The sequence below is a fragment of the Lynx canadensis genome, chromosome A3 (genome assembly GCF_007474595.2).
Source record: "Lynx canadensis isolate LIC74 chromosome A3, mLynCan4.pri.v2, whole genome shotgun sequence".
NCBI lineage: Eukaryota > Metazoa > Chordata > Mammalia > Carnivora > Felidae > Lynx > Lynx canadensis.
Genome location: NC_044305.1, coordinates 29,042,530 through 29,069,782, shown reverse-complemented (window position 1 = coordinate 29,069,782; position 27,253 = coordinate 29,042,530). Strand labels below are relative to the sequence as shown.

At 49.4% G+C, this 27,253-nt stretch overlaps 2 protein-coding genes, 5 non-coding genes and 1 pseudogene across 8 annotated transcripts; 2 read left to right on the top strand and 6 right to left on the bottom strand.

Moving 5' to 3' along the window:
* The first annotated feature begins 2,250 nt into the window (after positions 1–2,250).
* LOC115510270 lies at positions 2,251–6,510 on the top strand (annotated as a pseudogene).
* A 7,125-nt stretch (positions 6,511–13,635) lies between these two features.
* IDH3B (isocitrate dehydrogenase (NAD(+)) 3 non-catalytic subunit beta) lies at positions 13,636–18,395 on the top strand. Of its 2 annotated transcripts, none has more exons than XM_030309926.1 (12): positions 13,636–13,703; positions 13,832–13,912; positions 14,021–14,119; positions 14,219–14,339; positions 15,838–15,898; positions 15,975–16,107; positions 16,211–16,344; positions 16,439–16,541; positions 16,628–16,774; positions 17,021–17,115; positions 17,230–17,290; positions 18,261–18,395. In XM_030309926.1, the coding sequence occupies exons 1-12, from the start codon at positions 13,668–13,670 to the stop codon at positions 18,339–18,341; spliced, it is 1,152 nt and encodes a 383-aa protein (XP_030165786.1). In that variant the 5' UTR covers positions 13,636–13,667; the 3' UTR covers positions 18,342–18,395. The 2 variants fall into 2 exon arrangements, with proteins under 2 accessions (XP_030165786.1, XP_030165785.1); XM_030309925.2 differs by having other exon boundaries at positions 17,947–18,395.
* Position 18,396: 1 nt separating this feature from the next.
* Positions 18,397–23,718, bottom strand: NOP56 (NOP56 ribonucleoprotein). Its single transcript, XM_030309924.1, has 12 exons — positions 23,646–23,718; positions 23,403–23,492; positions 22,896–23,010; positions 22,179–22,340; positions 21,816–22,014; positions 21,261–21,448; positions 21,032–21,183; positions 20,751–20,851; positions 20,234–20,382; positions 19,885–20,006; positions 19,556–19,693; positions 18,397–18,855 (listed from the first exon to the last, which is right to left on the bottom strand). The coding sequence occupies exons 1-12, from the start codon at positions 23,646–23,648 to the stop codon at positions 18,481–18,483; spliced, it is 1,794 nt and encodes a 597-aa protein (XP_030165784.1). The 5' UTR covers positions 23,649–23,718; the 3' UTR covers positions 18,397–18,480.
* Positions 19,764–19,835, bottom strand: LOC115511356. Its single transcript, XR_003968017.1, has one exon. It is a non-coding gene; the product is annotated as a small nucleolar RNA SNORD57 (small nucleolar RNA).
* On the bottom strand, positions 20,099–20,169 carry LOC115511357. Its single transcript, XR_003968019.1, has one exon. It is a non-coding gene; the product is annotated as a small nucleolar RNA SNORD56 (small nucleolar RNA).
* On the bottom strand, positions 20,604–20,688 carry LOC115511381. Its single transcript, XR_003968042.1, has one exon. It is a non-coding gene; the product is annotated as a small nucleolar RNA SNORD86 (small nucleolar RNA).
* LOC115511372 lies at positions 21,573–21,703 on the bottom strand. Its single transcript, XR_003968033.1, has one exon. It is a non-coding gene; the product is annotated as a small nucleolar RNA SNORA51 (small nucleolar RNA).
* On the bottom strand, positions 22,504–22,571 carry LOC115511383. The gene has a single exon (XR_003968044.1). It is a non-coding gene; the product is annotated as a small nucleolar RNA SNORD110 (small nucleolar RNA).
* Positions 23,719–27,253: the final 3,535 nt, after the last annotated feature.

Below are 27,253 nucleotides of genomic sequence, written 5' to 3'. Positions count from 1 at the left end.
CACATGGATACTGTTGCCCCACTATCAAAACATCCCTTGCACCTCCTGGGGCGCCTGGGTGGCTCAGTCGGTTAAGCTTCCGGCTGATTCAGCTCAGGTCATGATCTCACAGTTTGTGAGTCTGAGTCCCATGTTGGGCTCTCCGCTGTCAGCGCGGAGCCTGCTTCGGATCCTCTGTCCCCTTCGCTCTCTGCCCCTCCCCTGCTCACACTCTCAGTCTCTCTCTCTCTCTCTCTTGCTCAAAAGTAAATAAACATTAAAAAAACAAATCCCTTCCACCTCCTGCATGGAGGAGAATAAGCGGGAACCAAAGCACCGTTCTGGTGACTTATTTAACAGTCCTACGTCTCACTGCTTAACAGGTAGGCCAGTGTGAGACGCTCCCTTGAGCAGCTCTTGCCCTGCTGCCCACCACGTGGGGGAGAGGGTTCACTAACATATGCCAGGGAATCTTTTCATAACCCTGGCCTCGTCCACAGGGTCCTGCCTCTTCCAGAAAGCCCTGTCTCTGTCAGCATCCCATCCTCACTGCCAAAACCATCAGGGTCTGGCATTTGAATTTATCCTGCTGGTAAGTGATTAATTGGCCTCTTACGGTTTCATGGATGCTGGCCAAGACGAGGCTCCTGGGTCAGAGACTAAGAACTTTATTACTCATGGCACAGTAAGTAGAATAAACGTAACGTTTACATTGGCTCCCTGCCCCCCTCCCCCCGCCAAGTCCCACAGGGACAATGTGAAGGACCTCAGGGGACGCTGTGCGTGCAACAGGTTTGTGTCGCAGCTGAGGAACACTGAGCCTGGGGGACCTACCTCTTTTATAGTAGGAAATAGGCAAGCCTGCTCTTCGTCCTGGAGGGAGATATTACTACATTCCTCAGAGTTGCTCTGCAAACACAAGCCTGAGAGACGGCACAGGCTAAGAACAGTTAGGACCTTGCATTCTTGGCAAACCCAGAAAGAATGTGCAGAGACGCTTCGAGCTCTCCCAATAGTTCCCACCCCGTGTCCACTTCCAGGCCATGCCTATCTCTTTTTTTTTTTTTTTTTTTAATTTTTTTTTTTCAACGTTTATTTATTTTTGGGACAGAGAGAGACAGAGCATGAACGGGGGAGGGGCAGAGAGAGAGGGAGACACAGAATCGGAAACAGGCTCCAGGCTCTGAGCCATCAGCCCAGAGCCCGACGCGGGGCTCGAACTCACGGACCGCGAGATCGTGACCTGGCTGAAGTCGGACGCTTAACCGACTGCGCCACCCAGGCGCCCCCTTATCTCTTTTTTTAAAAGCCCTGCTTCTCAGTTCTGATGCCCAGACTGGATGGTGGGAGAAGGAACAAGGACAAGAGAAATCCAAGCTCTTTTAGGATCACAGACACAAAAGACGTAAGTAGAGGGGAGCAGTGTGCTTAAAGAACAGTATGTCATAACCAACTTGGCTTTTCTTTTTCTTTTTTTTTTTTTAATTTTTATTTAAAAAAAATTTTTTTTTAACGTTTATTTATTTTTGAGACAGAGAGAGACAGAGCATGAATGGGGGAGGGTCAGAGAGAGGGAGACACGGAATCTGAAACAGGCTCCAGGCTCCGAGCTGTCAGCACAGAGCCCGACGCAGGGCTCGAACTCACGGACTGCAAGATCATGACCTGAGCCAAAGTCGGCCGCTCAACCGACTGAGCCACCCAGGCGCCCCAACCAACTTGGCTTTTCTAACATATATAAGGATGGCCCAGCATTAAAAGGCTCATCCATGAATATTAACAGGTTCAAGGATAAATTTTGTTATTTCGATTAGCAGATACCTATGAGCCAGGAGTTGACAAAAATAACAAAATTCCAGCCTTCACTGAACTTACATTCAAGTGAGAGACAGAGACAAACAAACAAATATGTAATATGACATCTAGTAGTGACTGGGATCATTGGGAAAATAAAGCTGAGGGAGATGATAGATGTCAACAATCTCACATGGTTTGATCTAATCCATATGTGCAAGTGTAGCGTTTGATGAAGGTAGATTTCCTATCTGGAAGAAAAGATAATAAATGATGCTAGGGCAATGAGCTAATATTTTTGGAAAAAATAAGGTGAGGCGTTTATCTTTCGCCTTTTACAAAACTACATTTCAGATAAATGAGTGATCTAAACCATATAAACGCACAAAACCATAATAGCATTAGCAAAAATATTGGAGAATATATCACCTCGGCTCTTTCTGCGGTGCACTGGTCCGGGGGCCCTTCAGCAACAAAATGGTTCAGCAAGTTGCAGGAAACATGAATTTTCCTGCGGAAGAAGAGAAAAATCTTGCAGTACTGTTCTGAAATTAACTGTTTTCAGGCATGCTTAAAGCAATCAAACATAGGTCAAAATTTACATTTCACGATGGGCTTCCTTTTGCAACTGGACTGCCTCACTATGGATATATACTTGCAGGGACAATTAAGGATACGGTTACCAGATATCCTCACCAGAGTGGGTTTCCTGTTGATAGAAGATTTGGATGGGATTGTCATGGCTTACCTGTGGAATATGATATCGATAAAATATTGGGAATCAGAGGACCAGGGGATGTAGCCAAAACGAGGATTGTAGAGCATAACCATCAGTGCCAAGCAATTGTGATGAGATACTCTACTAAGTGGAAGTCCAGAGTTATCAGACTTGGCCGATGGATCGACTTTGACACTGACTACAAAACGCTGTATCTATAATTCATGGAATCTGTCTGGTGGGTCTTTAAACAACCCTATGAGAAAGGCCTTGTGGATAGAGGTGTGAAAGTCATGACCTTCTCTAACCGCGTGCAACACCCTACTTTCCAACATTGAGCCTCACCAGAAATACAAGGATTTTCAAGATCCTTTCACCTTTGTAACTTTCCTTTGGGAGGAAGATGAACACGTATCCTTGGTTGTCTGGACGACCACTTCCTGAACATTACCCAGTAACCTTGTCCTGTGCGTTAATCCAGATATGCAGTGCGTGAAGATTAAAGATGTTTTCGGGGGAAAATTACTCATTTTAATGGAAGCCATAGTATCAGCTCTTGATAAGTTGGAGAGTGACCATGAGATCCTTGCAAGATTTCCCGGTACCTATCTCAAAGGCGAGAAGTACAGGCCCCCGTTTGACTATTTTGTGCGGGGTAAGGTTGGTGGTGCTTTCACTGTGTTTACTGATGGCTCTATGCAGGAGGAGGAGGGCACTGGAGGGGTACACCAGGCTCCTTACTTCGGTGCTGATGACTATCAGGTCGGCATGGACTTCAACATCATTCATAAAGACTCTCCTCCTGGGGCGTTCGGTCAGCTGAGTGTCTGACTCTTGGTTTTGGCACAGGTCATAATCTTACAGTTAATGAGTTTGAGTCCCGCATCGGGCTTGGTGCTCATCCTGCGGAGGGAGCCTGCTTGGGATTCTTGCTCTCCCCCTCTCTCCGCCCTTCCCCCACTCGTGCTGTCTCTTTCCCTTTCTCTCTCTGAACATACATAAACTGAAAAAAATTAAGAACCAAAAAAGACTCTCCTCCTGTTTGCCCTGTGGATGCTTCAGGCTGTTTTACTGCGGAAGTGACAGGTTTCACAGGACAGTATGTGAAGGAGGTTGATAAAAATATCGTCAGGACCCTGGAGGAAGAAGGCTGACTTCTTGTTGCCCGCAACCTCACTCACCACGACCCTTTCTGCTGGGGGTCAGACACTCCCCTCATGTACCAAGTAGTGCCTGGCTGGTCCTTGTGGGTGGAGCCCAGGGTGGACCAGCTGCTGAGGAACCATGACCTGTGTCACTGGGTCCCAGAGTTTGTATGGGAAAAGCAACTTGGAAATTGGCTAAAGGGTTCATGTGACTGGGCAATTTCCAGAAACAGATACTGGGGCACCCCTATCCCACTGTGGGTCAGTGATGACTTCAAGGAGGCAGCATGCGTTGGATCAATGGCAGAACTTGAAGCGCTGTTGGGAGCAAAGATCTCTGATCTCCACAGAGAGACCATCCCTTCCCGCTGTGAAAACTGTTGTGTCGCGCCTCTGAAGCGTTTGTTGGTTTAAGAATGGCAGCATGCCCTATGCTCCAGTTCATTATCCATTTGAAAACAAGAGGGAGTCTGAGGATACATTTTCTGCAGACTTCCTTGCTGAAGACATTGACCATACCGGAGGATGGCTTTACACTCTGGTGGTGCTGGCCACTGCTCTCTTTGGACAGCCACCTTTCAGGAATGTGATTGTGAATGGGCTCATCCTGGCAAATGAAGGCCAAAAAGCGAGCAAACGGAATAAGAATTATCTGGATCCACTTTCAATCATCCATAAATGTGGTGCCTAGGTCCTCAGATTGTATCTGATTAACTCCCCTGTGGTGAGAACAGAAAACCTTTGCTTTAAGGAGGAGGGGGTGCATGATGTCTTGAAGGACATGCTCCTCCCTTGGTACAATACCTATTGCTTCCTCATCCAGAACTTCCTGAAGCTGCAGGAGGAGGAAGAAATGGACTTCCTCTACAATGAGAACGCGGTTAAAGAAAGTGCCAGCACCCCACACTGGCAGGTCCTGTCCTTCATGCGGTTAGTTGCTTGTTGGGCTCTTTGAGACCAAAATGGCAGCTTACAGACTCTATATTGCAATGCTTTGTCTGGTCAAGTTTCTGGATGTCCTGACCAATTGCTATGTCAGGATGAACCACAGAGGGCTAAAGGGTGGAAATGGGGAGGAGGACCGTGTTATGCCCCTGGAGACCTTGTTTAGTATCCTGATTTCTCTGTACGGACTGATGGCCCCTAGACACCTTTTCTTCCTAAATTGGCGTACCGGAATCTAAAGATGCTGACTGACCCCGGTTCTGTCCAGGACACAGACACCCTCAGCATCCACCACCCCATGCTGCCCCATGTTCGAGAGAAGTTGACTGACAAGAAAATGGAGGGCACAGTACCTGGGATATGGTCTGTGATTGAATGTCGGCGAGTGATTCGAGACCCCAAAACCGTTCTGATAAAGTATCTTTTGAAAAAAATTGTGGTTCTCTGTCAGCATCCAGAAGCTCTTTTTATTTATTTATTCATTCATTCATTCATTCATTCATTCATTCAATTTACTTTAGAGATAGATCACAAGCAGGGGAGGGACAGAGAAGGTGGGGGAAGAGAGAGAGAGAGAGAGGGAGAGAGAAAGAGCTAGGGAGAGAGAGAGAGAGAGAATATCCCATGCAGGCTCCATGCACAGCACGGAGCCCAACTTGGGGCTGTTCCCACCACCTGACCCTGACAGCATGACTTGATCCGAACCAAGAGTCAGATGCTCAACTGACTGAGCCACTCAGGCACCCCAGGATCAAGAGCTCTTAACGAGATCAAGTCTTTGGAGAAGTATATCACTGAGGAGCTCAGTGCTGGAAAAGTTATGCTGCCCACAGACAGAATACACGTACGGGTTTTACCTCAGGGCAGACCCTGATCTGTGGTCCTCGGGGAAGCCTCTGAAGGGAGCCTTCAAGGCTGTGATGTGTCCATCAAGCAGCCGAGGGGGGAGGAGCCGGAGTGCTTCCAGGAGAGGGGGACCGTTGTTGGAGAAGGCATGAACCAAATGAAGGGGACATTGGTCTCCTGTACGCCTTTGATCAGACAACAGGCAGGACGACGCGGTTTGTACACTTGGCTGCCCAGGCTTTGGTTCTTTTGGGCGTCACCCCTGACCAGTCAATCATGGATGAAGGAGTGGCTCATATCCAGAAAATTGGCAAAAAGTGCAATCTGGTTGCAACTGATGAAATAGTAGCTTACTATGAAGCAAAGTCTGAAGGCAAGTGTCCGAAAAATGTTATCAAAAGCCACATGGAGTTCATACTTGCCACCATCAAGGCTCCCTTGGAACCATATCCAGTTCCAACATCAGATAAAGTCCTTACTCTGGGGAAAATACAGTTAAATGGGTCTGACCCGGAAATCACACCCACCCAGGGATTATCCCCACCGGGCCCTGCCTGTGCATGTTCATCTTAACATGTGTACAAATGCCAGCAAGCAAGGTGGACTATTGCTTCTGGAAAATCCAAAGGCGAGAGTAGGGTGGACCTTTTACAACTGAGGTGTTGTTACTAGGATTTTTGGTGTAACGAATACAGGGCTGGCTGCCTTCCATGGTGAAACAGAAATATGAAACCAAACCGACTTACAGAGTCTCACTGGAAAAACGCTTCGGGTGGAAGCAGGGTCTGCCCCCACTGTGGGGGGACAGCCCGAGCCAGTGCATCAACCTGCAGCTCCTGAACACAGGCCCGCAGGAGTGCTTCATGGGAACAGTGGCACTCTCCTGCTCGAAATCCCCCTTGGGCAGAGTGGACTGGCCCACCAAGGTCTTCGGTATGAAGTAGCCAAGGTGTTTGGCCTTGGGAGCAGGAAGCTAAATTTCTGAATGAGACTTAAACAGATAAAATTACGAGGAAATCCCCATGAAGACTTTGAACTTAAAGACTGTATGTTTCTGTATTACCAACAACGGCAGACTTCTAACATTCATTACCAGTGTGGTTCAGGCAGCCTTACCTTGGCACATACCTGTCCCCTACACACACACACACACACACACACACACACACGCACAGAGGCACACGCACACTGAAGACAGTCATGTGTAATATGCTCCCTTTGGCCTGAAATTGAAATGGTATTGATTCATGAAGTGACTTGGAACCTCAGAGTGATATTCACACTTAACTGTAAATACCTATGCAGACATGTTGAGAGGAAGGCTACAACAGAACCTCAGCACTAGATTTTTCTATACTCGAATTCTCCAAGTGTACGAGGTAGAAGTGATTTAAGTGGCATAGCACAGTGTGTGTGTATATATTCTTTGGTCTTTTTTTTTTTTTCTTTCAACGTTTTTATTTATTTATTTTTGGGACAGAGAGAGACAGAGCATGAACGGGGGAGGGGCAGAGAGAGAGGGAGACACAGAATCAGAAACAGGCTCCAAGCTCCGAGCCATCAGCCCAGAGCCTGACGCGGGGCTCGAACTCACGGACCGCGAGATCGTGACCTGGCTGAAGTCGGACGCTTAACCGACTGCGCCACCCAGGCGCCCCTATTCTTTGGTCTTTTAAAATCTATTTGAGGGGCACCTGGGTGGCTCCGTTGGTTGAGTGACAGACTCTTGATTTCAGCTCAGGTCATGATCCCAGGGTCATGGGATTGAGCCCTGCATCAGGCTGCATGCTTACTGTGGAGTCTACTTACAATTCTCCCTCTCTCTCTCTCTCTCTCTCCTTCTGCCCCTCCCCCCCCCACACACATACTTTCTCCCTCCCTCTCTCAAAAATAAAAACTTATTTGAGATCTCTTGAAGAAGCGGACAGTATTGAATATATTTTTAAAAATATTTTGTTTTTAAGTAATCTCTACACCCAACATGGGGCTTGAACTCACAACCCTGAGATCAAGTCACATGCTCTACTGACTGAGCCAGCCAGGCGCCCCCAAATATTTCTGCTACGTGAATTTTCTTGGAAAATTTGATGGAATATTTTAAGTTTCAGTAAATCAGAACAATAAACTTTCTCTCAGATAAGAAACGAATTGGAGAATATATTTCTCATCTTTAGGGGAGGACTTGAAACGGAAGTCAGAGCTTTGAAGACAAAGACTGTCATGTTTCTGTGTCACACAGCTTGTGAGCAGAAATGGAGTGTGGACACCTCGGGGAGTGTCACTAATCGGCTGGGGGCCTCTGCTCTCCTCCTTCTTGCTGGAATAACTGTCCTAGGTGTTGAATGAACTTGGGAATGGAGGCCTTCCAAGGAGGGGCAACAAGATAATGGAGTCAGAGCCTCTGACCGCAGAGGGCCAACCCAGCCCCGAACCCACTGTCACTGGACTTCTATGTGAGTGGGAAATAAACCCTTCCCTTATCTGGGCTGCGATTACGTTGTACATTGTTCCTTGCACCTGAATCTCATCCTAACTGATACACCTGCCCGGTCCCAGGTGAAGGGTCATGATTAAGGTAAGCCACTGGTTCTCAACTCTGGTCAACTTTTAGAATCATCCAGGGAGCTTGTGAAAAACACCAGTAGGGGCCCCATCCCACACTGCTACCTCAAACATCTGGCAGTGGCATCCGAATACAGGCATTTTTTAGCAGCTCCCCAGGTGAGAGCAAAATACAGCCAGGTGTGAAGAATTAGCTTAAGCCAATCAGGACAAACCTCTTCCCCTCTTTCCCAGTCACCCTTGCAGTCGGAGTGGTCACGGACCTAGTTCTGACCTGTGATTCCTAAGTGGAAATCTGCTGAGAGGGTTTCTGCGAAAGCTTTTACATTTCTGGTTAGAAAGAGCAGATGTGGCTGGGCCTCTTCTTTCTTCCCCTTCCCAGCTGAATGCAGAAGTGATGTCTAGAGCTGCAGCAGCCATATGGTGATTATGAGGCACCAAGGATGAGGTTCTCATACAACACGCTAAGGTTAGCAGACTGAAAAGTCAGAAAGCTGGGGTCTCAGGGGGTGTCACCAAGCAGTTAAACCAACCCCAGTGACTCCTTAAATTCAGAAATGAGGGGGAAAAACCCCAAACCCTTATTTGTTTAATGAGTTTTCTGTTTATCACGGCAGAACATATTCACAACCTGTAACATATACATGAGTACAGATGCTTTGGGGGCACTCTGTAATGTTTATCACGTGTACCAAGAAAATCAGATTTATGCAGCAATATTGCTGGTAATGGCCCAAACTAGAAACCACCGAAATATCCATCAACTTGAGAAAGGCTTGATAAATTTAGTAAACAGACATTATACAATACCGTGCAGCAAAACAAAACGAGTCTGCTTGTTTTCTAAAACATGGTATCTTAGATTTCTTTAAATTTTTTTTTAACGTTTATTTATTTTTGAGACAGAGAGAGACAGAGCATGAACGGGGGAGGGTCAGAGAGAGGGAGACACAGAATCTGAAACAGGCTCCAGGCTCTGAGCTGTCAGCACAGAGCCCGACGCGGGGCTCGAACTCACGGACCGCGAGATCATGACCTGAGCCGAAGTCGGCCGCTTAACCGACTGAGCCACCCAGGCTTCCCGAGATTTCTAAGACATAGTATTGAGTGAAAAAAAGTGCATTATTGGACAGTAAGTATATAGAGCATGAAACTATTTCTTTTTTTTTTATATATATGAAATTTATTGACAAATTGGTTTCCATACAACACCCAGTGCTCATCCCAAAAGGTGCCCTCCTCAATACCCATCACCCACCCTCCCCTCCCTCCGAAACTATTTCTTCTAAAGTGCACACCCATCCACTAAAAACAATACTATATACTCTGGGTGCTGTACATGCACAGGAAAAAGGTTTCGAAGGAGGTGAGAACCTGCCCCTGGAGATAGGGCAGGTGGATTGGGGGCTGGGGTGCTAAGAAACTCTGGCCTTCTTTATAATTTATAATATTTTTTAAAAGGAATGTAATAATTTACTAGTTAAAAATATCCAAGCGTAGTGCCTGGGTGGCTCGGTTGGTTGAGTGTCTGACTCTTGATTTTGGCTCAGGTCGTGGTCTCATAGTCTTGAAATTAAGCCCCTCGGGTGAGCTCCTGCTGAGTGCCGAGCCCGCTTGGGATTCTTTCCTCCCTTTCTCTCTGCCCCTCCCCCACTGGCTCTCTCTGTTTCTCTCACAGAAAAAAGCAGCCCTACTTTCTGAGGGTTCTTGCTAGTCACTGACACCACCTTTCTCATTTCTGACATGACTGGCGTCCTGGTCTCTCCCGCTCTCAGGGGAAGGTTCCGGCACCTGAATCCTCGCCCTTCCCCTGCCTCAGCTGATGACGCTATCATGGGTGACTCCCATGGGGACACTGATGACTCGCCCAATAATTGTGGGTCTGAGTCCTCTTCTGTAGGAGTCATCTTGAGCTCTCTCTGGCACCCGCTCTGACAGCCCCGTCTGGGACTTCATTATTCCCAGTTCATTATTGCTTCATTATTGCTGGTGGAGAATCCCTCCTTCCCTTCCAACTTACTGCTCAGTGACTCCCACGAGCACTACTCTTAGAATATCTTGGGATCTTTGATCCTCTCCTCACCTGCTTATCCATTAGCTTCTGTCTTTTCTTCCCCCTGGACTCCATGTTGCCAACACCCTCAACCCCCTTGTACCTCTCTTTGGCCAAAAAATATTTTTGGATGAACCCAAGAATTAGTTTTTTCCGTGAAATCACACACAATTGTACCATACCATGATAAATTTACATTGCCATCCCAACAGGGTCCTTGGTATTGCCCATACATTCCTATTTGTCTCAGCCCTAAGACTTGTGTCAGTTTTACTCACCACTCCTCTACATCACCTCCTCAAACATGCCTGCTCTCCTCACTGTGTCCCAGCATGCCATGTTCATCTCACCTCCACAGGGTAGGAGCTGCCTGGTTCAGATCTTCTGTCAGCGGGTGTATCCACTTCCCCAACTGCTTCAGATGTTAGTTGTTAAGTGCTCACAGTTACCCCCTTCTCTGGTGGGTTGTCTATGGACAAGAGGAGCCTCCAAGAGCCAGAGAGATGCCTGGGGGGTTAGGCCATGCAGGGCCTAAGTGAAATGCGGAGTGAAATATAATCTTTATCAGTAACAAAGTCAAGGGTACTAGAGGCAGAACTAAAATTTCATTCTACCTTCATAGTGAAAGGAAATGCTAAATTTCAGTTGGAGGTTAGTAAGAACAAAGATGTGATTTTTGGATTTTCCCCATCGAAGTTCATGATACTGATTTGTATTCGTGGACACCTACAGGCTCTGTGGACCCCAGCTTAGGACCTCCGTACTAGAGGATTTCTAGGCCTAGGAAACTGACATTCAATTCACTCAGCCTCGCACTACATGCTTTGTTTAACTTAACAGTTAAACAGATGGTTTAACCTCTCTCCCCTGCCCAAGAGACTGATTGAGGAACTTTTCAAGGGTCCTGACTAAACTTCCCTGTTGTCAGGCAGTATCAGTGAGAGATGACTTCCTTGGGGACTTGAAGGCCAGGAGAACTCACCAAGCTCCTAGGGAAGACGCAATGGCCTCCAGACAATGATGGTCTCATCTTCTGGGCTTGAGTCAATTGGAGTCACCCTGTGGGTAGCTACAGGGTGTCACATCAGTTAGCAGATATTGCTTGAATGTCAGGCTGGGCAGAATTTAGGGATGAAAATAACGTAGTTATCTTCAAGATAAATTAGTATTTTGGGGGAGGGGGTGGGGGGGCTCAGTTGGTTGAGCATCTGACTCTTGATTTCAGCTCAGGTCATGATCTCAGTGTCATGAGATCGAGCCCGACATCCAGCTCCCTGCTCAACGCTTGGGATTCTCTCTCTCTGCCCCCCTCTAAAAAAAAAAAAAAAAAAAAAAAAGGAAAAAAGAAAAGAAAATTAACATTTTGGGGGAATAAAAATTAGGTTATTACCAGAGATTGGATCAAGATGGCACATCCCTCTTCTTTTCCACCTTAAATTTCCTCAAGTAAGAGGATATAGATTTCTAAGAAAAGTAAATCTCTCACTTCATCAGAAAGAGTAATATTTGGAGGAGAAAAGTGGTGGTGGATGGCAATAGCAGTGTGGAAGGTGGGACTAGGGAGTCTATGGGAACAATGTGGTGAGGCTCTGGTTTGATTTGTTTCATGGAAATATATGAATGGGGATGGAGGAGTACATTATATTAATAGTGTACATTAATTATATTAACTATAAATTTATAACAGCCTTATATTTACACAGCACTTGTCATTTGCTCAAGGCTCCTACTTAATCTTTAAAAATCTATAAATCTTTTCATTCCACGACTGTAGAGATTGCGCTGTCTAAAGGAATGCAGAGAAGGAAGCACAAAGCCTGTACTTGGTCCCTAAGAATAGAATGACTACATTCCCCTGGGCACCTGGGTGGCTCAGTTGGTCAAGTGTCTGACTTCAGCTTAGGTCGTGATCTTGTGGTTTGTGGGTCTGAGCTCCGCATCCGGGTCTGTGCTGACAGCTCAGAGTCTGGAGCTTGCTTCATTTGGATTCTGTTTCTCCCTTTCTCTCTTCCCTGCTCGCGCTCTCTCTCTCTCTCTCAAAAATAAGTAAACATTTAAAAAAAATTTAGAAGACTACATTCCCTCCCTTCGGCTGCCAGAATGCCCTGCACCTTTTTTTGATGGATGAAGTATATAAATTACAGAGAGCTAGTATTTAACTTTCAGCGTGTATCATCTGGGGGTGCCTGTTAAAAATGTATTTTCTGGTGCCCCGGCCTTGAGATTCAAATTCTGCAAGTCTGGGGTAGAACTCCTAAGTCTGCATCTTTAACAAGTGCTGCTGGGGCGCCTGGGTGGCTCAGTTGGTTGGGCGGCCAACTTCGGCTCAGGTCATGATCTTGCGGTCTGTGAGTTTGAGCCCAGCGTCAGGCTCTGTGCTAACAGCTCAGAGCCTGGAGCCCGCGTCAGATTCTGTGTCTCCCCTCCCCCCCCGCCCCTCCCCAACTCGTGCTCTGTCTCTGTCTCTCAAATGTTAAAAAAAAAAATTAAAAACAAAAAACAAGTGCCACTGGTCCACTTGGGACAGGTGATCCAAAACCACACCGCTAGAATATCGGTTTAGGCAAAATCCTCCTGTGTCGTTTTGTTTTTAGGCAGGTCATCTGAAAGCAGCATGTGAATGGAATTTAAAAAATCAATATGGGGGCACCTGGGTGGCTCAGTTGGTCAAGCATAGGGACTTCAGCTCAGATAATCTCATGGTTTGTGGGTTTGAGCCCCCTGTCGGGCTCTGTGCTGACAGCCTGGAGCCTACTTTGGATTCTGTGTCTCCTTCTCGCTATCCCTCCCCTGCTCACGCTCTCTCTCTCTCAAAAACAAATAAACATTAAAAAATTACAAAAAAAGCAGTCTGGGAGCACCTGCCTGGCTCAGTCGGTAGAGCCTTTGATTCATGATCTTGAGGGTTGTGAGTTTGAGCCTTCCATTGGGTGTAGAGATTACTTCAAAATAAAATCTTAAGAAAATTAGTTCAAAATTCCCCTTTGGTCCCACTTACATGCTTGAGATAATTTCTGTCTCCAACTAATGGTTCTGCCCAGGGTAGTCGAGGCCTGGGACACACTTTTAGGGAAACAACTGTCAGAGCAAAGAACAAGACCACATAGGAAGAAACAACGAGGAAATGTGATTAACACAGAGTAACTGGGCAGGCTAGGAGACTGCCGGAGAAACCAGACACACAACCTTCCCCCAAGGACTGTGTTGTGTTCATTAATGTTTTTAGTGCCTGACATACGGAATATTCAGTGCGTATTGCTTAAAAGAATTACCATGGCATAGAGACAAAAACATTAAGAAAGGACAGCTTCCTCAGTATTGTTTCTCACCCCGTTAAACTCCGGCACTCGTTCCCTAAGCATGAAATCTCATATTCTCCTTTAGTGTTAGTTTCAACATAAACTAAATATGGAGCCCTAAAACAAAGCAGCAAAGTGTGTGTGTGTCCCTTCACGCTCCACGGCAAAGGATAAGCAGAAGAGTCAAGGGCAGAAGGAAAACAGAGGCCAGCCAGCGTTGGTCCGGGCAAGGGAGACTCGCCCACTGCCCTACAACAGACCGGAAATCGGGGTCGCACCCGCGCGGGCTTCTGACGTCACTTCCCCCGCGACTTCTTGCGGAGGACATGGCGGCTCTCAGCGGTGTCCGCTGGCTGACCCGGGTGAGGTCTGGGGTCAGGTCGTGCCGGGGGCGGGTGGGGGTGCGGCGGGTGTGTACCAGGCTCACTGAAGTATTCGGGGTGTGGGACCCCCGTACCCGACCTCACGGGCGTGTGCGTCTCTGTCGCAGGCGCTGGTCGCCGCCCCGAATTCCGGGACATGGAGGAACCTGTGTACCTCTGCCGTGGCGCACGCCGCCTCTCGAAGCCAGGTAAGGGAAAGTCCGGCTCCGGTCTGTCCACGCGCCTGTCCCCTCGTCCCCCGCTCCCCGGGACCAGTGCTCCCACCCCAGCTGTGGCTCTGATGGTCCCGCTGGCAGGCTGAGGACATGAGGCTGGAGGGCGCCTTTCCCGTGACCATGCTGCCAGGCGACGGCGTGGGGCCTGAACTGATGCACGCTGTCAAGGAGGTGTTCAAGGTGAGTGACGTCGGGGAATCAGCCAGCACACACTTTGGGGAGGGTTGGAAAGGACTTACCCCATCGTGACCCAGAGATTTTGGGGACCTGTCCCTGAAGGCTGCCTCTGTCCCAGTGGAGTTCCAGGAGCATCACCTGAGCGAGGTGCAGAATATGGCATCTGAGGAGAAGCTGGAGCAGGTGTTGAGTTCCATGAAGGAGAACAAGGTGGCCATCATTGGTACGTGTGCCCCCTTGCTATTCCACCCATATGCCTTTTAAAATCGCACGAGCAAACGTTCTTTAAGCTTCTTTTGGCACATACTAACACCTTAAGTCCCCCAGGCTCCCATCACTATTTTGTGGTGGCCATTTGTTTCTTACTGTTTGGGACCCAGGAGTTGAGAGATCGTGTGAGCTGCCTGTGCAGGAGGGTTTCAAGGGTTTGAAGTATGTCAGGGGGCTATATCATGGGTCATCAAATCTTGTTAATTGTGTTTCTTGAATGCCACTTCCAGCTGCCTCTTTTCTTCTGTCTTCCCCCCCTCCTTCCCTGCTTTAATCTCCCCATTAGAGTTTTTTTTTGGCTTCCAGTTCTGCCCCTACAATCTGTCTTCTGCATCTGTTCTTTTGGAAAGACCGACATGGCTTTGCCAGACCCTGCCTTAGCGTGGGAGAGTAAGTTCTTCGTAAGCTGACTTTCAGCTTTTCTGCCTTCATTTCCATAACACTTGTTCTGTGCTTGGGGCACACTGGACTGTTAGTTTTCAAATACTATCTTGATTTACGTTGTTACTTCTGCCCGGAATGTTCTTCCTTTGATGCTGTTAGAATAGTCCTCACTTACCCTACTATAGTTTCCTAGGGCTACTGTAGAAATTACCTGAAAGTTAGTGTCTTAAAGTAACAAATATGTTCTCTTACAGTTCTGGAGGCTAGATTCCCAAAATTAAGGTGTTGGCCAGGCTTCCTCTGAAGGCTTAGGGGAGAATCATTCCTTGCCTCTTCCAGCTGCTGGTGGCTCTTGGTGTTCCTTGGTGTTTCTTAGCTTGTAGATGCATCGCTGCAATTTCTGCCTCATTTTTCGAACAGCTTTTCTCCCTCTGTGTCTGTGTATCTGTTTCTCTTTTGTTTTCCTGTATAAAGACTTGACACTGGATTTTGGGCCCACCCTAGTTCAAAATGATTTCATCTCTAGATCCTTAATTATGTCTATAAACACCGTTTTCCCAAATAAGGTCACATTTACAGGTTCTGAGGGTTAGGGCATGGACATTTCTTGTGGGCTCACTATTCAACCTGTACCCACTTAACCTAAGATTTGGCTGTAGTGCCAGCTGTTTTCATAAATTTCTTGATATTACGAGAGAGAATTTCTATTCTGTGCTTCTGTGTACGACATTAATACCTCTCCTGTGGTACTTATCGTGTCTTTCATATTATTCGTCTTTCCCAATGTCTTGTTTACGTTTTGAGGACAGGAATTGTGTATTGTGTTTTTTGGCTGATATCCCTAGTACCTGATACATGGTCAGTATTCAATAAGTATTGGTTGAAAAAATGTCAAATAGACCTGCAAGCATCAGTTTCTTCTTTGTCTCCAGAGGCATTTAAGAATCAGTGATTTGGGAGTGGGAGAGGAGAGTCTGGGTTGCATCATGTCACTGAGAGGGTTGGACACTGATCTGGGTTCCCTTGGTCTTAGCCTGTGCCCTCCCCCTCCCCCTGTGTTTACACAGGAAAGATCCATACCCCGATGGAGTATAAGGGAGAACTGGCCTCCTACGATATGCGACTGAGGTAGGTGGCGGGGGCCGTGGGTCAGAGGAGTCCTGGGGCACCAGGCAGAGTGCTGATGGCTCTGCCCTACCCTCAGGCGTAAGTTGGACTTGTTTGCCAATGTAGTCCACGTGAAATCGCTTCCTGGGTACAAGACTCGACACAACAATCTAGATCTCGTGATCATTCGAGAGCAGACAGAAGGGGAGTACAGCTCACTGGAACACGAGGTGAGGCCCTGGAAACTGGGGAGGGCAGGGGTGAAGGGAGAGAGTGGCATGGCTCCTTCCCTTGTTTTCAGGGTCACCTGGCTATTTTTCTTTTCTTATCCAGAGTGCGAGGGGTGTGATTGAATGCTTGAAGATCGTCACCCGAACCAAATCTCAGCGGATTGCCAAGTTTGCCTTTGACTATGCCACCAAGAAGGGGCGGGGCAAGGTCACGGCTGTTCACAAGGCCAACATCATGTGAGGGACATGTCTTTGCATGGGATAGGAGCCCCTGAGAAGGTAGCCCCTTGCACTTTCTTGATTGAATCTGTTCCCTTTGGCCCACGGACAGGAAACTTGGGGATGGGTTGTTCCTGCAGTGCTGTGAGGAAGTTGCTGAACTGTACCCCAAAATCAAGTTTGAGACAATGATCATAGACAACTGCTGCATGCAGGTAATGTCCTCCCCGTGTCTCCACCCTCAGAGTGCCCGGGATGGGCACGGAGCAGAACTTCTCCATGCCGCCATTTTGCCTCCTAGCTGGTGCAGAATCCTTACCAGTTTGATGTGCTGGTGATGCCCAATCTCTACGGGAACATTATTGACAATCTGGCTGCCGGCTTGGTTGGGGGAGCTGGTGTGGTCCCTGGTGAGAGCTATAGCGCAGAGTATGCGGTCTTTGAGACGGTACGTGAGGTCACCTCTTCTCTTCGCCCGGCCCTCTCTGCATGCCTGGCTTCTGACTTCAGGTCCCTTGACAACTGCCCTCCGATGCATCCCCCTCCTCAGTGACCCTGGTGTGTTCTTCCCCCCACTGCCGTATGCTTCTACCCTGGGTGTCTGACCTGAGCTCTCTTCCTCAACGCCCTTCCCTGACCTCAGCCTCTGCGTCACATCTGCTCCTAGTGACTCTGGCCTGCCCTCTCTCCACAGGGCGCCCGGCACCCATTTGCCCAGGCAGTGGGCAGGAACATAGCCAACCCCACAGCCATGCTGCTGTCAGCTTCCAACATGTTGCGGCATCTCAAGTAGGTGTTGGTGGGTTGGGGCAGGAGGCTGGGTGTTTTAAGGGGGAGCACAGGTGGGGAAATCAGGGGGATGATGTGGGGAGAATCTCAGTTTCTTCCTGTCTACATTGACAGTCTTGAGTATCACTCCAACATGATTGCAGATGCCGTGAAGAAGGTGATCAAAGTTGGCAAGGTGAGTCAGAAAGGCTGTGGGTTTCAGGGCCTCAGCACTCCTCTTTGGGGAACCTGAATCGGGGCCTCCTTTCCCTCCAGGTCCCCAGAACATCTTCTGCGCTCTGATCTTCCCCTGCAGCTCTCAGGGCTGTTCCTCACCTTCCTTCTGGCTGTTTCATCCTCTGGGTCTCCTTTGCCTCTTGGTTACTGTCTGCTATGCCCTCTTTCCTGCTCCCTCCATCGGCTCTTTTGTGGCTGCTGTCTGGGGGAGGGTGTGGGGGCCAGAGGAGCAGAGGGAGATAGCAGGCAGGATGAGGCACAGGTGTCTGCTTCTCCACACCTGCAAGCCCTTCCTCATCTGCATTCCCCTGCCTTCCGTCCTCCCACGTGGTCTGAAGTCCTCCAGGACTTGCATCTCCCATCTCACTTCACGCTCAGCCTCCCTCCCATCCTGCTCAGGCTGCAGCATAGCTCTGATAGTGGCTCTGGCCCAGACAGGAGTGGGGGAGCCCATGCTCTTCCAAACCTGGCCACCTCCTTGCGATTCTGCTGCATTGCATCTTCTTTCTGGCCTTGTCATTCCTTCTTGGATTCCATGCCCATCACATTGCCCTATCCCCCCTTCATGGGCTCTCTTCTCTTCTTCCCCACGGCTTTTGCCGGTGGTGGCTGTAGGTGCGGACTCGAGACATGGGCGGCTACAGTACCACAACCGACTTCATCAAGTCTGTCATCGGCCACCTGCACCCCCACGGGGGCTAAACCCCTTTATTCCCTCCAACCTCACAAGGACCATACTACCTACACCTCCCTTCAGTACAGTGGACCAGAGAAGAGCTCTTAAACCTTTTAGACCATAATCATCTGGGCAGAGCCTAGGTTGTCCTGGGGCTGGCTTCCTTAGGGACCCGTGTATTACTAGGTGGGGGTAGGGGGCCGCCTAGGGATGGGGCCTAGGCCACAGGGATGATGACCATTCTCCCCTACAGGTTCGAACTTCTGACATGGGTGGCTATGCCACCTGCCAAGACTTCACTGAGGCGGTCATTGGTGCTCTGCCTCACCAGTAGGTCCCATCCACACCCATAGCCATGTAAGGTGTTCAATAAAACAAATTATACGGACTCCTGTGAATTTGTTTTTATTGGGATATAAGGGATGGGTTGGGAAATGCCATGTGGGTTATGCCCCACCAGGAAAATGTCCGCTCTAATCTTCCTGGGAGAACTTCTGGAGCTTTTTCTTTTTCTTGGAGCTGCTGCTCTTGCTGCCAACAGCCTCTTCTGGTCCACTGCTGAGTGGCTCCTCCTTGGAAGAGAATTTCCTCTTTTTCTTAGGGATGCTCCTGTTTGCTGCCTCTTCGGCATCACTAACTGGTTCCTCTTTGGGGAAAGATTTCTTCCTCTTAGGAAGACTTCCGCTGCCAGCGGTCTCTTCAAGATCACTACTAACCAGCTCCTCCTTGGAAAAAGATTTCTTTTTCTTGGGTTTGGAGACAGAAACCGATGGGTCTTCCATTCCATTCTCCTGAGGAGTCTCCTGGGGCTTTTGCTTTTTCTTCTTCTTGGGTCTCTCACTTATCTCCTAAAGAGAAAAATGGGCATGAAACTATCTTCCATCGTATGAATATGCGCACCTCTGAAAATTCCAGCAACTAAATAGGGCAGAGAAACTGGTGGAAATGGTGTGAAAATCGCCCAGTGTTTCGGAAAGGATTTCTAACTATAGGCAAGATGCTGCAAACCCATCCCCAAGGGGACTCCCACTTAAGGAGGATATGTTGCTAAGCCCATGAAATAGCTATAGAAAAACACACAATAGAACCATCATGCCATGTTCCAAAGGGGACCCTGAAAGACTACTTGACAAACTGGGCGCTGCATGAAAATCCTGGGGGGGACCCTAACCTAGCACACATCATGGAGACCTCCCTGCCCAAGCCCCACTATGAAATGCTACCACCTCCGGACAACACGGCTGAGAACACGCAGAGCAGGAATTCACACTACCCCCGGCTGAGGACTCCTGGGAGGCAGCCGAGGACAGAACACTTGCCCAGGGACCGGGTGTGTTACAACCAGCTCTCTGGGCTCCTGAGCCAGTTCTCTCAGCACCTATCTCCTTCCTATAGAATCAAGAGGTAGTTTGAGATGTTTCAGGTCCTGATTTTAGTCCAAAAGCCTGGACTCGAGACCATGATGTGCGGTAGCACATCCTGTTCTGCTGTCAAGAACCCTACACCCGGGGCCTTCACCCTGGGCTGAGGGTTGGCCTGCCCACTGACCTCACACTCCTCCGGGGTACTACTGCTGTTTTCCGAAGACGCGAGGGCAAGGGCGGCCAGCCGTTTCTTCTCCTTCTTCAAGCGTTTCTTCTCCTGCTTCTCCAGCTTCCTGGCCATCTCAGCAGCCGCTTCCTCTGCCTGGCCAAAGAAAAGTGCTGAAAAGGCCCCGAAGACTGCAGGTTCTCTAGGCCTCCTTTCCAGCTTCATTGGATCAGGCTCATTAAATCAGTTTTTTTGCCTCCACTCTACAAAGTCAGGCTTAGCCAGTTCATCACCTCCAACAGCCAGCTCTGGTGGTCCTTCCCCCACCCAGCAAAGCCCAAACTGACCTGAACCATCGCCTCCTTCATGACATCCAGATTCTTTCGTGGAATCTCTCCTGTCTCATAGAAGGACAGCCGCTCCTCAACTTGCTCTCGAAGCTTCTCCCCAAATACACTTGTGGGCACCTCTGGATGTGTGTGTGTGTGCGTGTGGGTAAACAAAGCCTGTCAGCTCCTAAAGGGCCAGCTACTCCCCACCGTTTTCCCTCTACCCTCAGCTTCACTCAGACCCAAGGTATCAACACTCACTAGGTGAACTGCTGTTGACGAAAAATATTGCCATCATTGTAGAAGCTGCTAGGTAGTCAGCCTCCCCTCCTCCCAGCCCCTTCTCCTCCAACCCCCCCACCCATACCAGAGAAGCAATCAATTCGTGAGGCAATACTGCATTTGTTTGCCAGGTATCGGGAGATGCGGCCTTTGTTCTTGGCAGCTGCTCGGCCAATGAAGGTGGAGTGGAAAATGAGTCCATATTTTGGGGTGTTACCCCTTGTCTTCAGGGCTCTGGGAGAAGAATATTTAGTGGGGAGTTTAAGATCAGAAATCTCAACCCCACCAGCCGAGGCAGCTCCTCCCCTCCCGTGCTCCCCCAGTCTCCAAAGTGAGCCTTAGGCTGGACTGGGTCTCTACACCCCCACCTCATGCCAACCCACAGCTCCCAGAGGCAGAGGGAAGGCATCCAATGTCGCTGACCTGGAAATCTGGTCCCTTTGCTGGGCCCTGGGAATCACTCAGACACCAGGACTGGCCATCACCCCATAGCAGAGGTCTGTATAGGTCAGGGAGCCCTGGTCAGCCATCACCGTGATCCCCAAACAAGCAGTGGGCACCGCAAGTGGCACCGGTGTGTGGGCAGGTGCCCTCACTGGTACCTGAACAGGGCCTTTTCAGCCCCAAGGATCTGCACTGTGGACGCTGGATACTTGGCCAGGTTGGTGAGGCTGCCAGCATGAGCAATGAGACGTGCACCTACCTAGAAAAGGATTCAAGGAATTAGAGAAGCTGGAATTGCCACTCTACCAACTGCATAATTCCGCTTCACCCGTCGTCAAGTGCAACTGGGGAAGATTAACAATGGGTCAGAAAATAATACAGCAGTATGGACCTCTGTTGTAATAGTCCTCAACCCCATGCTGTGTTCCCCATGACGTACCGCTTCCCCAATTAGCGCTGATAGGCTGGGGGCTACTTGGCTCATCTTGGATCGCAGGTAAGTATGTAGGCTCTGGCGGTACTCTGACAAAGACACCACACGACTGGAGAAGCTCTCGATGTTTATCAAGTCGATGGCTGATATGTCCATGCCTAAGGGGCACCAAGAATGAATGCGAGACCAGATATTCACAGCCCCAAACTTATTCTGGCCACTAAGCTGTACTGACCCATGGAGGACCGCGAGGCATCCAGAATAGCCTTCGCCTTGGCTCCATCCATTGTCAGCTCTTCCAGCTTCTCCAGCTTGTCTTCATTCAGCTCCCTTCGGTTTCCAATGAACTGAGCGAGGCGGCAGTATGTGGCATTGTCATTGATGATCTTCACCAGCTCAGGAAAGTGATACCCGTACCACTCCCTGCAAAAAGCCAGCACAATCACTCCCTGCCCAGCTGCCAGGTCTCAAAGCTATAGCCTCAACCCTCTCCATTTCTATTCTTTGCCTGAAGAACAGGAAACAAGTCAGATTCAAAACGTCAACTCCGTGTCCCCCCATTCACAATACAGACCAGGCAAAGCACCTGGGCTGGGGTGTATATGGGTGGATTTACTCTGCCTCCTCTTTCTGTACAGTCAGTGTAAGAACACAGCCTGTGGTAAGCACCAGGAGGCTCAGCCCCACCCCACGCGGTTCTGCTGGCAGGAGCCAGTCCTGACTTCAGCATTCAAATTAGTTAAACCACAGGCCAAAGACCCCCTTCTCAGGGGTTGCTCAGGCTCTTTACCTGACACGCATGGAGAAAGTATTGATGTCCTTATCCAGCTGGTCCAGGAGACTAATGGATTGGATAATCATATTGTCTACCCGGTTCACGTTAAACTTAACTTTGGCACGGGAATAGCTGTGTCCCAGCCCCAACTGGGCTTTACAAGCAGACAGATCTGTCAGACCCTTCACCAGGTTGTGGAAGTGCAGACGAACCCCTGGAGGAGAGCGAGACTGTGAGCAAGGGAAGGTTCTAAGCCAACCTCTGCACTCACGGGCACCAGCCAAGCAGAAGGGCTTCCCAGAAGCAACCTTAAGCTAAGCACCCTGTTAAGTTTCCAGATCCCCCCTCGAATGTAGTGAATGTTAACAGCAGTCCCACCTCGCAGGATCTCAGCTATCACGCCTCCAGTCTGGCAGTTGTACCCTAACTCTTCTTGTATAGCAGCACCGATCTTGGGGTCTCCAACCCCCAAGAGTACTTTCTTCTTTTTGGATGGCAGGTGTGTCTCCAAGAGCAGGCGGAGGTCCTCGTGAACAACACCTCAGGGCAGAGAACAGAGAGCTTCCACTAACATACTGAAGAATGCTTAACTCATAAAAGGGATCCTGTCACCCTAAATGCTGATTAAGTGATAGACTTATCCTATGTTGGTCCCACAGGGCATGCTGGGATGGCACACCTAGATCCTTCCTTGCTTCAGGCTTTGCTCAGAGACATGGAGACATCAGTGATTGCACTCAGGGGATTGACAGATTCACGTCATCACCGCAAAGCCCGCATCAGCCATGGAAGGAACAGGACTCAGGTCCAATTGCAAGCGTGTGCAATATATAATTGAAGCCTCCAACACACCCTAGGGCGCTGTGTAAATAAGCATTTAGTGCCGGATTTGCCTTCTGGAATAATCTTTTTTTCTTGGCTCTTCTGTATCAAAACCGCCTTTTCCAAGCACTTCGACAATTACCAGAGAACCACCTTTACCATCAAACCATGCCTCCCTACCGGATTTCACCTATGGAGCATTTATCTCTAGAAGGCCCACAAAGAAATCACATCGACTTATCTCCGTAAAATACTTGGTGGTGGCCGACTCACCTTCAGACACAGCGTTGGCATTTTCCAAGGCAACCTGGGACGAGGCAAAGGGACAAAAGGCCACGAGACGAACAATATTGTGGAACTTGCCCAGGTTGAGCACGCACTCTTCCACCTTGGGGAAGAAACAGGATGAGCGGTTTTCTTCCCTGGCTCTTGCCTCTAGGGCGCACTAAAGCAGCGGTTCTCAGCCCTGCACGCATGTTTAAGAACCAACCGAACGCTTTGAAAACGAGCCGAGTATAGGCCCTGAATCCCGGTCGGCTTCATCGTACGGGGTGCAATCCGGGGGGGCTTACTTGCAAGTGCTTCTAACGCTACACTAATTACGAACGCAGGTAAGGACCCCCCCCCCCACACACACCCACCCATCGCCAGGTCGGGAGCTTTCAGGCCCAGCGCAACCCCCCAAAGCGCGACCGGCCACGTGGGAGCGCGCGGTGCATGCCGGGGCCCGGCGGCCCCAGGAGCTGTGGCGCGGCCGGCAAGCCCACCGCTTCCACCCACCTGCGGCAGCAGCAGGCTGATCTCCTCCACCTCCTTCAGCGCCAGCAGCGCGTAGCCGACCGCGTGCTCGAATAGCACGTGCAGCAGCACCTGGAACGGGAGCCGGGGCGCGAGCGTCAGCGCGGTTCCCGAGTTCACTCGGCCCCGCTCCCAGGGCACACTCCCGCCCCGGCCCGGGCTCCCGCCCGAACTCAGGCCCAAACCTCGGCCTTCGCCTCACCCGCACCCGCTACCACTCCTCACCATGGCGCCCGCTCCTGGCCCGGCTCGCAATGCGGCGAGTGGGCTCCGGCGCGCGGAACCGGGCTCCGGAAGCCACGCCTCCGCGCCGCCGGCCAATCAGAGACCGGGGACGATACCTTTGCGGGCCTTCGGAGGGGTGCGCCGCGGTGGTATCGCCCGGAGGGCGGGAGTTGGGAGCGCGTGCGCGCGGGCTGCCGTGCGGCCTCCGCTGCGGCGCGGGTCGGCGCGGTTGCCGGGGACGCGCGGGATGCGGCCCGGCCAGCAGGCCGCAAAGCAGTTTGGGAAGGCGCTTTCCCAGATAATATTCCAGCCCCAGGTCTTCATCATAGGAATTGTGGATGGCAGAGGCCGGGCGGGAGATCCCGTGCAGGCCGCGTTGACTATTCCCACGCGGAAACTTGTTGCCGAGCCCGCTTTCCGCAACGCGGGTGATCTAGAGCCCTGGACCCCTCCCTGCTCCCCACGCCTCCCGGGACCCCTTCGTCCCCGCCTCCCACTCGGGGACCACCCTGCTCCCGCGGATGGAAGTGGGGCCTGGGGCGCGATGGCACAGACCCGGAGGAAACGGCTTTTCGTGGCCCGCTTCGAGCTTTTCGGTTGTATTTTGTTTATTACTTTAAAAAATGAGGGTGGCAGGCGATACAGTAGAAACGAATGACAGTCTCACCTGTTCCTTGGTCGGCTTCTGGTTCCCCTGCTGAAGCAGAACCAGTTCCTTTGGTAGGGCCACGTGTTGCTCGCCCCGTTGAACGCCCAGTTCCAGGTGAATGGGAGCTGCTTCCAGGCCCTCTAGGACGGGGTTCTGGGCAATCTGGTGACTTTTGAAATTCCCTTTGCTTTAGTAATGAATATTAGAGCTATAAACCCCAAACCTGGTTATCCTAAAGTAGTAAATATGCTGGCAAATTAAAAAAAATCATTTTAAGGGGATTTTTATTCCATATATCCCCATAACTAAAGCGCATTTATAAATTGAACATATTTTCTTCTTAGGCAATTCACTTCCTTGGTAAACAAAATCCAAGTACTGAGCTCACTCTTAAAAATAGGAGGAACCTTAAAATCTCATAATCTCAATATTGCTTAAAATGTGATTCAATTCTTATTACATATATTCTTGTACAGTCATGAATCTGAATCAGTTACTCTTTCACATTAAAAAAATTTTTTTTTTTTTTAGAGAGCGTGAATAGGGGAGAGGGGCAGAGGGTGAGAGAGATAATCTTATGCAAGCTCCACACTCAGTGGAGAGCCCGAGGCAGGGCTTGATCCCACAACGCTGGACCGTTGGCGGTGGATGGTAACCTGAGCCAGAATCCAGAGTCAGATGCTCAGCCAAAGGAGCCACCCAGGTGCCCCACTCTTTCACATTTTAAAGTGGAATTGCAAAATTAATCTGTTACATACATCACTATGTTAAATTCTCTTAAATTATAAATACCAAATTAAGTAGATGTTTCCAAAATGTAACAGAAAATATTAATGCTATGACTGATTTTTTTCATTATTTCTGTACTTAATCCTAAATATTCCCGGGGTTACAGGTGCTTACCTGCTAAAGTAAGGGTTTTCAAGGTAAAGTCAGAATGCATCAATGGATTGCAGAATTAATTTAGACATTCTTGGCCAGCATTAGAAAAATAGGATGTGGGGCACTGGGTGGCTCAGTTGGTTAAGCATCCAACTCTTGATTTCAGCTCAGGTCAAGATCTCATGGTTCATAGAATGGAGCCCCACACTGGGCCCTGTGCTGATAGTGCAGAGCCTGCTTAGGATTCTCTCTCTCTCTCTCTCTCTCTCTCTTTTTCTCTGCCCCTCCCCTGCTTGTGCACACTCTCTCTCTTCTCAAAATAAATAAATAAAAAAAATCGGAAGAAAGAGAATAGGACATAATAATAGGTCACATAGAGGATTGATCTGTAAGACGTTTGCTTCAGCTAAGCATACGTAGAAATATGTATGTATGTACGTAAAATCCATATGCACACATGCAAATTTATAGTGTGGGTATATATACATAAACATACATTTCTGTGGATTAAATTCAAGAGGCCTGCAAGTCACCGAGCTGAAAGTTAACCGTAGATTTGAGCTGTCTGGTTATAAAGGAACTGTGGTAGAGCCCTTGGCTAACTTACAGAAATGGCGGAAGAGAATAGCACTTCAGCTGGTGAAATACACACACGATTAGATGGGATGTGGTGTAACCACTAACACTATTCTTTTGGCTTCCTCGCTTCCACCTCTTTGCTTTTTAAATCAAACAATTTTTTTAATTTTATTTTTATTAGTTTTGAGACGGAGAGAGACAGTGTGAACTGGGAAGGCGCAGAAAGAGAGGGAGACACAGAATCTGAAGCAGGCTCCGGGCTCTGCGCACAGAGCCTGATGCGGGGCTCCAGCTCACCAACTGCGGGATCGTGACCTGAGCCGAAGTCAGACGCTTAAGCGACTGAACCACCTAGGCACCCTTGCTTCTTATTTGATTTATTTATTTTTGAGAGAGAAAGAGTGCGAGCAGGGGAGGGGTAGAGAGAGAGGGGGACAGAGGATCCGAAGTGGGCGCATCACGGACAGCAGTGAGCCTGGTGCAAGGCTCGAACTCACGAACCATGAGATCGTGACCTGAGCTGAAGTTGGACACTCAAACAACTGAGCCACCCAGGGGCCGCTCACCTCCACCTCTTTAACTAAGTTGTCTCATTGATACGTCATGATCCTGACCTCGATGGGCATCTCTGCAGCATGTGATATCAAAGACCATATCTTCCTTCCCTTTGGGCTGGGTTCATCCCTACCTAGGTTCAGTTCTTGGCCACCAAAGTGGCAAAACCTCTGGCTTCCCCTTCTCTAAGCCATCTTCCTCGCCACTGCCAGAATGGTCTTCCTAAGGCAGAGAATCCAATCACGTTCTGTTTGTAGGTGCTCATTGTAGCGTGAAGTAAAGGAAAGATTAAGGGCTTGGTGTCTCAGGAGCTCCTTGTGGTAGCTCGTCTCCGAAGATGACCACCAGTGATCCATCCCTCCTGGCATTAGGTCCTCGTGTAGTCCTCCCACGAGGAACCAGGCTGGGCCTGTGATTCATTCATTTTAGCCAATAGAATGTGGTAGCAGTGATACTGTGCCAGGGCAAAGCCTCAGCCTTTTGCATTCTTCGGAGCCTTGAGTCGCCTAATGAGAAATTCAGCTACTCTGCTTGCGAGACCTCGTAGAGAAGGAAAGGCCCTGACTTCACGGACAGGTCCAGCTTTCTGAGCAGCTCAACTGAGCCCAGCCTTCCAGCTGTCCCCGTCAAGAAGGTAGATAAAGCCATCGTGTGTGTTCCCGCCCCAGCCACCGTCTGACTGCCGCCACACAAGCAACCCCACACAAGGCCAGCAGAAGAACCACCTGTTGGAGCCCCATCTACCCGCAGAATTGTGAGAAATGACCTTGTGGCTCAAAGCCACTAAATTTGGGGATGATTTGCCAAGCAGCCATAACCATGAATCAGTCAGCAAACGTGGGTTCATTTGGCTCATTAATGTAAACCTTTCTTTTTGATTCTGCATTCCCTCCAAAGTACTGCTTTCACTGTAGTCTACGCGTTTTTGGTGTGCAGCATTTTC